This window comes from Palaemon carinicauda, chromosome 18, assembly GCF_036898095.1.
Source record: "Palaemon carinicauda isolate YSFRI2023 chromosome 18, ASM3689809v2, whole genome shotgun sequence".
NCBI classification, from domain to species: Eukaryota; Metazoa; Arthropoda; class Malacostraca; order Decapoda; family Palaemonidae; genus Palaemon; species Palaemon carinicauda.
In genome coordinates, this window is record NC_090742.1 from 106,430,609 (window position 1) to 106,442,600 (window position 11,992).

At 36.4% G+C, this 11,992-nt stretch overlaps 1 protein-coding gene across 12 annotated transcripts in view; it reads left to right on the forward strand.

The window, feature by feature from the left end:
• Dmtn (transmembrane and coiled-coil domain 2 protein Dmtn) overlaps positions 1-11,992 on the forward strand; it is a 662,916-nt gene that overhangs the window by 576,360 nt on the left and 74,564 nt on the right. For 5 of the 12 annotated variants that reach the window (XM_068392641.1, XM_068392644.1, XM_068392643.1 and 2 more), the window contains one exon: positions 8,759-9,065. In XM_068392641.1, the coding sequence (XP_068248742.1) occupies positions 8,759-9,065 (307 nt within the window). Of the gene's footprint in view, positions 1-146; positions 307-6,207; positions 6,321-6,780; positions 7,555-8,758; positions 9,066-11,992 lie in introns of those variants that run through there. The other 7 variants (XM_068392635.1, XM_068392640.1, XM_068392638.1 and 4 more) reach the window with 4 other exon arrangements.

Here is an 11,992-nt window from a genome sequence, read left to right on the forward strand (position 1 = left end):
TGTTGTATTTGTACTTACAAAAATGTGTATATCAAAATACTAAACATACAAACTGGATGTTTGTGAATGCATTTGTTTGTTACGAAATGTAACACATATCTTGCATCCGTTTGCCGTTAGATACTAATGTCCGTCCAATGATATGAGCAACGTGATACGAGCAATGACCTGTATGGACCAGGGATTTACTTGTAGCAATAGTAACCCCTTTAGGCGCTTATCTGGATCCTTCGCCTTTGTGTTGTGCCATAGCTCTCTTAGTGTTAGCACTGATGCCGGCCTCTGCCTCTGCATTATGGATGTAAGGTAAATGTGACCCTTTTTGCGTCCGAGGCCTTCCTTCCCTGGCCTTTTTACTGGGCTGCGCCATTCGAAGTTGGTCCTGGAATTTGTTTTAGGTGTAGTCTTACGCTTGCTTTTGCCAGTTCTTTTGCATCCTTAACTATGGTCATTTTAGTTTCTAAGTGTTCTTTTTAATTAAATGTCTGTTGTTGTTGTTTTTATAATGATTTGGTTATGCTCAGACATCCAAGCTGCGTCAACACATTATATAGAAAGTTCTTATAAGATGCTTTGTCAAGTTTTTATATTTTCTTTACGAGAGAGAGAGAGAGAGAGAGAGAGAGAGAGAGAGAGAGAGAGAGAGAGAGAGAGAGAGAGAGAGAGAGAGAGAGTTGTAATGGCAGATAAGTGGATTTTTTTCCGGTAAGTAATAATTTGAGAAAGATCTACAGTTATAAGTGAGGATTAGTTATGGTTTGTTTTTTTTATTGAAAAATACCTAATATTTCCCCCACGGTATTCGCTGATAAGAATACAATTCTCTCTCTCTCTCTCTCTCTCTCTCTCTCTCTCTCTCTCTCTCTCTCTCTCTCTCTCTCTCTCTCTCTCTCTCTCTCTCGAATTTTGCTACATTAAACGCAAAAGGGAGTTTTAGATATTTGTAGATATTAGGACATGGAAATTACTAAATTTTGGTTTCATATACGGTTATATGTATGAATTGGTTTTTCATAGCTAGGCTAAGCAAATGATGAGGCATATATTTCAGACCGATATTAACTTATTATGTGCTGCCTATAAAACCTATTGTGTTACTGTTGACCTAACTAGGATATTATGTACCTGACAGTTAATGGACTGCTCTAGGTAGCAACTAAGTTGTAATATGGTATTGCATAGTAACCTCATTGTGAAATAACTTTCTGTAAAGCGAAGGCTCACTCTGGGTTACCTAAACTGTATATAGGAGACAGGCATTGAAAGGTAATGTTTGAATTGGCATTCGGGAGTAGATATTTCATCTGATGGCAGGATGGGACAAGAGCTAAGTCACAGAGTAAGTGAAGCAGGAGGTTATAACGCAAGATAGGAGGAAAAATGTAAGATGATAGGTGGAGGATAGTTAGGAAGTGTTAAGAGGGAGATTTTGGACGGCCTCCTTCCATGTGGCAAGAGGTATTAGAAAGGAACGGTCTCAAGGTCCTCAACATCCTTAGAGTGTTTGTGGGAAAACATGAATATGGCCTGTTGGTTCTAGATGGTTCGATGCTGCTGAGAAATACTTTCCGTAGGTGGATGAGGCATCTTATTTTGTGAAAGTTTCTGTACTTGGGTATCCATGATTCAGCAATATACCGTTGTTTCCTCGGGAGCTTTCCTGACGAAATGGTTTAGTTTAAAAAAGAGTAAATAAAAACATGTGCATAACATATATTCTTAAATACGTTACAATAAAGATTGTTAAATTACATCTCTTCTCCTCGGTCAGCAGTGGTCTAAACCAGTCTGGAGACAAATTGTAGTGACTTCTTGAACCTTATTTCAGACATAGTCGTCTGTTGAAATTAAACGAAGCGCGATGTATTGATGTCGAGGTTATGGTTGCCAGGGCGACACTCTTTAATTGCTTCATTTAATTCAGTGGGAAACTTTTGGAATTCCTACACATTTCAATGGATTTTAGTCACTGTTCTCTGCGAATTCTAGTAGATTTTTTTCTGGGCAGAAAACCTAGATTGGTGAAATTATTATTATTATTATTATTATTATTATTATTATTATTATTAGAAAAATCTGTTATGAATTGTTGATGAGCTGATTGAAAGAAGAATAAGTAATTTGTTTTATATTGTGTGATGAAAAATATTAATTTACTTGTGATTCAATATCCCTGCCTATCATTGACTGTCATAATTTTTTTCTCTTAGTGTGACAATCTCTCTCTCTCTCTCTCTCTCTCTCTCTCTCTCTCTCTCTCTCTCTCTCTCTCTCTCTCTCTCTTCTGTGAATGCAATTTAACTATCTGCGGTAGGAGGTCGTAATTTTTTTTTTTCTTCATATTTTGGGGAAATTTCTGAGAAGCTGAGGAAGGTCTGTCGTTAACAGACAGGGAGGTAGTACAGTTGTAAGTGAAATGCATTCAAGGTCTTGAAAAAAAAGTTGGAAATTTGAAACGGCAAATGATATATAGGAAAGAGGACTTTGAAATGTAACAGACTGGTAACAAGCTTTTATTATTGGCCTTTATTAATTTAATTTTGATATTTGATTTCTTAGGACTCGTAAAGTGACGAATGAACATTCGTGTTTTGTACTACTGTACTGTACTAACTGCATACACGAAACAGTTTCTAGAGTTAGCATTAATGAAAATTGTGCCTGTGGCGAATGTGATTTCAAAAGTGTTCAAAGTGATAAGATTATCAGTAGTAGTTTTGTCATCCTTCTTATGGTGATTATAGTGGGATTTGCATAATGGCAACAAAAAATAAATGTAAAAATGACAAGGATTATGGAGACGACTTGCAGTTTGCTCGGTTGTTTCAAACGTCGTAATAAAAATTGTCCAAAGTAATATCCATGATATCGATTGCCATTTATTTCTGAAGAAGAATTTTAATCATAACAGAGACTTGTAACATAAAGAATGAAACACTGTTTTTTTTTAGTCCTGGATGATTCTCTTTCTAAACCGCCAATCGAATAGCGCATGTTCATTAACGATTTTGGATAGAAAGGTAATCTCGTCGGTGCTGTGTTTAGAGTTAGCTATCTGGCGAAGTCCTGCAAGTCAATATAATTTATATCCTTTGTTTCCTTTTAGCGTGTGGGTGGCAACTTTGAACATAACTTTTATCGAGGCTTACAATAAGGCTATTAATAAAACAATGACGTCCAAACTAGATTTTACTATGGAGACGACATCCCTTTTCAACTCCGCCACCGTCATTATTCTTTTTGATCCGACGCAGGTTCTGCTTTCTCCTTTGTCTTGTCGTTGATCGACTTCCCTCTCCTTGTGCCTCTGCCATCCATTCGACATTCTGATGAATGGTGTTCGCCTACTTTCTTTCCTTCAGTTCCCTGTATTACACCCTCAAGATGAAGGGATTTCTACCTCTGGCGAAGCTCCTTCCAAAATTTTTCTCGGTAATCTTCATTATTTTTCGGTCAATTTGTTGGTAACCTAAACCAGTGTTGTATATTTTTTTAGGCATGCTTAATCGAAGTGTTGATTTAGAGTGGAGGCAAGAACCAAATCGAATGATATCATGCAAAATATATAATTTATCAGTTGGTAGGATGCATAGAATTCAACAAGTGGCACAGGAAACAGAATTTCAGGATCTCTTCTTCATGTTATCTTGGCGGTAATAGTATAATAACCTCCTCCTTCCAGTAGAAGGATTATCAGTTACTTCGACATGTATTTGTGCATGAGGGCCTCTGGTTACTTATTTTGTTAAGGTCAACTAGCAAAGGCCTTCTAGCTATTTCTAAGTTTAACCTTTGTTTCTGGCTGATCGTAATATCTTTGTTTAATTAATGACTAGTTTCTCATACAAAAGCGTTTTATTTTTTATAGGTAAAGTAATCATTCTAATAACTATCAATTAAATCATTGTTTTTCATTCGTTCATTTGTTTTGCCGTTTGTAAGCCAGCTAAAGTAAGAAAAGAGGTTATAGTTTCGAAAGTATTCTGAATATTTGTCCAAATATCTAGGTTTTGAAGGCTGATAATAGGATTTTAGTCATGTCATTTGCATTATTGTAGTTGACAGTCAAGACACTAGGAAAGCTATGTACTAGAGTTCTGACATACACTATTCCCCGTATCTCCTCAGAATATTGTAAATGAAGTGTTAAAAATGAAATATACCTCTAAATCTGGAATCATTTTTGAATCTCTTATAAGATAAAGGTATCCCTTACATAAGGTTAAAGTGTACCTTACATAAACCCTACTTCATTAATCTGATAAGGGACATTACAAATATTACTTTTTATTAAATAATAATTTACATGCAGACTAACTTTTTACTTATGCTTATCCTGTTCGCGGAAATATACAAGTACAGTCTGTAAAGAATGATTTTTGCTCACGTCAAATCTTTCACTCAATTTGGGCCTGCGGTTTCACAATAATCGACGACCTTTGATTTTTCATATGTTAACATACAGTATGCTTCATGTTTTGGGATGACATCAAAAGGAAATTTGATCGCGGCCTGAAACAGTATTTTTAAATTCTTAGAACATTACACGTAACACACCCTTCCAATTTATTGATTTTTCTTCTGAAGTCAACCTGTCATCTTGGCAAACAAGTCGAATTATCTTTATTGAGATAAATTAACTACATAGCCATAGATGATAATTCATGGAATTGTCCTGTAATTGGAAAAAAATGACAAAATTATGCAAATAAAGATTAGGATGATGATGATGATGATGAAAATTTACAACGTTAAAAGGAAAGGGGTCCTAATTGCGCGAAGCAGAAAATCTTTGGGAATAATTTCACAAGAGAGTCAGATTCAAAGGAGACTGCGTGCGTGCGTCATTTCCAATAGTGACAGATAATGATGGTGATGATTAAATGCAATAATATTTAATGACGGATTGTGAATAATAGGTGTTCTAAGATAAAGCTAAATGATATCGCCTTTATATTTCTTTAACTGGTGTTTATCTGGGAGACGTATTGATCGAATATTTGAAATGATACAGTTGTCAGTATTGAAGAAAGTTTTAAGTTGGAGCAATGTCTTATCTGAACTATGGTCGTACTCTCTCCCTCATTTTTCTCCAGAGTCTACCTCAGAGCACTCTTAGAGACTTCACGACATGAAAAAGTATGTTTCCTTTGAATGCTACAAATATTCCCGTTGTTATTGCTGGTTTGCTACGCCGCTGAGCTTCCTATTAATTAGTTGAATTTCCTTTGAGTCCTGATCATTACGAGGATTGATAACTTCTAAGAAACTCCTTACGCCGTCTTTAGTATAGAGCAATAGCTCGGAAACTGCGGTCATTACCCTATAGAGTCTTCCCTCAATTGGACAATGGCTGAATAGCTAAATTCATTTGTGTTCATGGGCTGCATTGGATTAAAACTAACGGGTGGCCTCTGATTGCGTTATTAATCATATTTATATTTTTCAGTTGAATTCAAAATGTGAAAAAGTATTTTTTTTTTCAGCTCATTAAATTTGTTTACATGCATCAAACGATAAGTGCTACCTTGACTATAATTTCAGTCTCCATTTCTATTATCCTCTCTATTATCGCTGCCAACTATATCCCACTCTAGGCCTACTCTTTGCAATTGAAAACATTGGTAGAAAACTTTTAATTTTGTTTCATGTATATTCTGAGATATTTTATGAAAAAGAGTTAAAGCGTCAGTAGCGTGGTGCAACATTCACCTCCAGTGATTGTATTTTGATAATTATTGCACATAAATTCTCCGTGTGTCATCCTTACGTTGACTTGCTTTTCAATTAAAGAAATTTTCGCCTTGGCCTCTCTTGAATTTAAGTGGAGAGTTCGCCAAAATAATGCTCATGCATTATAATTACAACCATTTTATTGTAAGTGAGTTATTAGAGTTTTAAAAGTTTAAGCAGAGATAACCCTTCTGTTAATTTTAGCTAAGTGTAATTTTTGTTAATAGCAACAACCAATAATTTGGTCTTCCTTTAATCAGATATACGTTGGTTTTTATTTGGTTTTTACTTCCATTTAATATTTGTTCAATGTTAATTTTAGCGTATTCACCTTTCAAGGAATCTTTATATCATCAAATTCATATCTGTGTGAAGATTACATTTCCTTCTTTTTGGGCCGCAGCCCCTATCGCCATAAGTATATAACCTGATAAGATTAAGAAGCCCAGAACTTCTGATAAAATGTAAAGGTTCTGCGTGAGGCTTTACTATTGGAGCCCTGACAACTGGCTGATAGGAATACGATTGTAATTAATCCTCGTCTGATTCTCCTCATGTGCAGTTGTAGGTAGGGTTGTTAAAAGGTGGTGAGTATTTGTGCTTCAGGTTCAATTGTTATTGGTGTCGTGATCAGTGTTGCATATGTTTCTGTCTTGGATTTTGTCGGTAGTTTCCTTTAGTGCAGAAACCTCGTAGAAAAGGAAGTGATTGCCTCCAGTTAAAGTTCATTGACCTTGGTATTTGCAGACACTTCAAATGCCGGTTAATGCAAGGTTCATGTGCGGTTATTAATGTCGAAATGAAGTATTTAGGCTACTGATTTGTTTCTATAGGTAAATTACATACACGTTTCTTTATGATATATATATATATATATATATATATATATATATATATATATATATATATATATATATATATATATATATATATATATATATATATATACACACACTTCTACTTTTAAACCCATATTCAGACTGATTTTGCTCTACACTGTCGAAGTAATCGGTGTTTAATTATATAATGTTGTTGCATAATTCACAGCATGAACTTATCGTATGAACTATTTTAATAGACAAGAAAAGGAGAAGAGTTTAAGAAAACAGTTGTGCGGTCATTATTGATGGTATGCGAAAGAGGCTAGTGCTCGTATTGACCGTGATTTAGAGTGCCAAGTGCTTACAAGGAAATGGAGTTTGATTGCTGTGAGCCTCGTGGAACGACGTCCATCGTGGTGACAAGGACAAAGATAAACTGTCAAGAGACGTGGAGGTCACATAGAGGCTAATCATGGAGGTGTCTTAGGATGCCTCCAGAAACCTCCATCCCACGCCAAACATCCCCTTCGTCCTTCCTTCTATCTTACCCACTGCGGCACTTCTTAATACCACCGTCACAGCTAGAGCTCCCTCAACCAACGTCCGCCATCATGTTGAGCGTTGGTGGCTTGCCGGACATCACTGTCTCAGGAAACCATCGCCGATCCAAGAGTGATTGCGGCCTCAACAAGCGGGATGCCGTCGCGGATCTGGCACCGATGGCACCTTCTCTTGGGGGCTCAATACTGTCTCCACACGGGAGTTTCAATGGCGGTGACCACCATAGAAGCCATGGCAGTCATCACCATCACCCCCATCATTCTCACTCCCGCCCTCATACGCCTATTATGAGGCGTTCTCCTTCGACTTCTTCAATCCCGGAGATTTTTATTAGTGGGGATGATGAGGTGGGGGCGGGCGTCTCTCCAGTCACGCGCTTGGCCGTCTTTTCCCTCGCTGACTTCCTCGAGACAGTTTCCTATGCCAGTAACTCTCCTAGGTGAGCAAGAAAAGTTCGCTTAGAATTCGTTTCATTCATTACTCTCCATAGCGATTATGATTATTTGTGTTCCAGTCCCATTTCTTTAGCCTTTAAATTATTGAAGATATGCATTTTAGCAGTAAGTTGGTTAAAAACAATATCCTCTCTTACCCACAGTTATGTTTATCGAATGAATGTGTAGTAACCACTCACATTATGTAATCCAATGGAAAACCCTTAGTCTTAAAACACGTATATATGTTTGAAGTTTGACTCACTGCTAACCTAGATACAGCAAAAATGTGTTGAACATTTAATGAGATTTGGGGTGATAAATCATAGTAGTATCTTATCTGGTATGATATGTTTAATCAAAGTGAGTCATAAATTATATCCGTTTAACGAAAAGTTGTATGACATAGACGACCAATTTACTTGTACGTATAATTTTCAGCAGTCCTGGTGTTTATCAATTCAAGTACTTTGGACTGGGTACACAAGAGAGTTCTGAGTCGTACATTTCAAGCTGATTGACATGGACAAAATGTTCAAACTGTGTAAGCTAGGTTTCTTCTGTGGAAGCAATTATTTTTAGCATACACAGGTCCTTGTATGTGACAAGTCTTCTGCAGTAAAGAAATTTAAGATCAAGTTATATAAAGTTACTCCGTCTCAAAATTGTGAAGTCAGATAGAGTGGGTTAACAAGGTGAAATATCAAGTCCCTAATTCACCTTGAAACCCCATCTAGTATAACTATAGGAAAAACAACAAAATTGAACAAACAGATTTCTGACTTCATTATGGAAAGCTCTATTATATGCCAGTTTTAATTTCACAATAATCCTTTAGAAACAAGTCAGCTTAGTTAAGATAACTTTTATTATAAAAATGTCAAACTTTTATCAGCTTGAAGGAGATCAAAAGGAGTGATGGTTTTAGTTCTTAACATTTTACTGTGTTGGCTCTTGATATGAACTTGTGTCAGTTTTCAGGGTACGTCAAATGCAGTAAGATTATGAAATTGGAATTAAATTTGTAAAGTTCCATTATATGTTTATTTGTGATTTATTTACGTGAAATGGAAGAACTGTTCATCTAATTTGTCTTAGGAATAATTTCTGTTGTTAGTGGTGTTTTTCTTCCTTACCTGCCTACTAATCTTTGTCATTCTAACCAGTCTTGGGATTATCGTTTAAACTTGGCCTGTTTTGACCTTTCAGGAAAAAAGGGGGTTCGAGTGAGGTCGGTGGGGGCGGCCGCGGAAGTGGCGGCAGCAGCCGTAAACGATCTCCTCTGCCTGGTCGCAAGTCCACCGGAGGAGCCACCGCTATTGATGGTGCTTCGGGCACCGCCACCAGCAGCAGCAGCAATGCTTCTCCGAACGTCCTCAACAACGTTAGCAGCAGTGGAGGTGGGATGGGCCAAGCTACGCCCCATCAGAGCAGAACCTCCAGAGTACCAAACACCCATTCTGCCTCCCAGCAGGACGATGCCGGTGTCCATTCATCCAACGAGGAATGTGATGCTGTAAGTACACTCTATTCAGTCAATTGATAATCTCGTGTAGGGATTTAGTCCTATTCTTAAAACCATCTTTTTTAGATATCATCTTAAACATATTTAATTATTATTATTATTATTATTACAAGCCAAGCTACAACCCTAGTTGGAAAAGCAGGATGCTACAAGCCCAAGGGCTCCAACAGAGAAAAATAGCCCTGTGAGGAAAGGAAATAAGGAAATTAATAAACTATATGAAAAGTAATAAGAAATTAAAATAAGATGTTTTAAGAACCGTAACACCATTAAAACAATAGAATATTCTAAGATCTTTCATATAAAAAGTATAAGAGAGACTTATGTCAGCCTGTTCAACTTAAAAACATTTGCTGCATCTTTGAACTTTTGAAGTTCTACTGCTTCAACTACCCGATTAGGAAGGTCATTCCACACTTGGTCGCAGCTGGAATTAAACTTCTAAAGTATTGTGTAGTATTGAGCCACATGATGGAGAAGACCGGACTATAATGAGTTAACTGTATACCCAGTATTACGAACAGGGTGGTACTGTCCTGGAAAATCTGAAAGTAAAGGATGGTCAGAATTATGAAAAATCTTAAGCAAAATGCATAACGAACTTATGAGGTACCGGGGATTTTAGTCGTCACTAGGCGGCTCTCGCGTAAGGGGAGACTCTTGTTTACTTTGTAACAGGTCGACTTCTTCATTTCAGCCCATATCACAGCTGTCACGAATGTTACATCTTCCTGATCTTTGGAGAATCGAACAAGACGAATGTATCTAACAATAAAAACACAACCAGGCATCAGAATTGTTCTACTGTTTTTTATCTCCAGAGATAAAAAACAATGAACTCAATTACCAGTTTTAATTTACACAGATGCTTACCATGGATACGTAACTAAAATTTTAAGAATAATTGACATTGCTATAGATATGTATAAGTACTTACGTGGTTGAAGCAGTATACAAACTGATAGAACATTTAACATAACTTTGATCATATAACATCTCTTGTTTTATCGTCATAACATTTCTCGTAAGACGAGAATTCCAGCATGCGGTGTTTAGTTACAATGGGGAAGTTTTGGAGATGATCCTCATGAAGGTCCATATAAGTTGTAGCACAGGGTAATGTCATATGAAACTCTGGCACTGTCTCCTGCTTGGTTGAATTAATGTCGTCAAATTGAAGACTAAAACAACAAAGCTGAAAACAATATTGAGGTGTTGATGTCTTAGATCACTAGATTACAACAACGTTTTGGTGACTGATGGATAAAACATATAACCTTCAAAGTATTCATTGGTCAAATATGCCAAAATATGTGGCAAACCCGAAAGGAGGGATATATTTAACAGTGACGATGTCACAAAGTATTATACTATGTTGTTTTATAATTATAAACTTCTAGTCAATGAACCAGACTACATATGCCATGCATCTAAAATATGAAGACACATGTAAACAGACAGTAAAATAATGATTTTACTTCACGTTGCAATGTAAATTCTAACCGTTCCATCAAGACTTTCTTCTTCCCTGCTTGAGGGTACACTCGGACATGCTATTCTAACTTGTTTCTCTTCCTCTGGTTTTTTTTAAATTTTAGTATTTATAAATACTAAAAAAAGTTGAAAATTGGTAATTGAAATGTGAGAACCATGAATCAGATTGAGAAGTTGTGGCAAGTGGAGAATGAATTTATGGAGTATAATTTGGATATCTTGGCCCCAAGTGAAATGCATTGTAAGGGGATTGGTAAGGAAATGTTAGACCAAGGCAATATATATGGAGAGCTGTAAATAGCAGATTGTTACTTGCAAAATTTAAATCAAAGCATTGCAATATGAGCATTATAGTGTGCTATGCACCAACAAATGATGTCCATGAAGAAATAAAAGATGAATGCTATGAAAAACTTCAGAGTGTAATAAATGAGATCCCAGAGAGAGATATGAAAAATGTGATTGGTGACTTCAGTGCTAAAGTTGGAAAAATTAATCATGGCATAGAGAATATGATGGGTGTTGGGGGACTTGGCGAAGTTGCAAATGAAAATGGAGCCCATTTTATAAGTTTTTGTTCTGCTTATAACCTTGTTATTGGAGGTAATCTTTTCCAGCATAAGGACATCCACAAATATACATGAACTTCACCTTGTGGAAATTACAAAAATCAAATAGATCACATACCCATTAATAAAGAGGACTCTCAGAAATGTGAGAAGCTATAGAGGTGCAGATATTGGGAGAGATCACCAGCTCCTTATTGCCACACTGAAATTGAAACTGAAAGCACCCAATAGAAATGTAGATAGAATACCTAGGTTTGATACAACTAAGCTTATAGAGTATGAGCATAGAGAAACCTTTGCAATTGAATGTATGAATCGATTTGCAGCCTTAGAGACTTTTTAGAGAAGAAGAGTAGACAATTAATGAAGAATGGTGTGATTTTAAGAACATATATCAGTCAGTTGGTAGTGAAGTTTTAAGACATGTAGTTACAAGGAGAAAGCCATGGATATCAAATGATACTTGGGATATTATAAAAAGGAGACAAGGACAGAAATTGATTGTGGTAAGTTTTAGAGGGAGTAATGAAAATCACAAGGTTTAGCATGCTAAGTATTGGTAGTGAAGTCAAAAGAAAAGCCAGGAATGACTGGAGAGAATATTTAGACAGTAAAGCATATGAGGATGACAAAGCTATGAATTCAGGGAGTGGCTATGGTGTAAGAATTGCTCATCGAATTATTAATGAAATCTCAACTGGGGCAAAGAAGAAGAAGCATATACCATCAAAAAGAGAGATGGATCCGTTATAACAACCGAGGATGAAGAAAGGCAACGTTGGGTCGAACACTTTAGTGAGGTCATGAATAGTATATATGAAGGGAGTAATTTGATTGATATACCTGAAGCTGAGG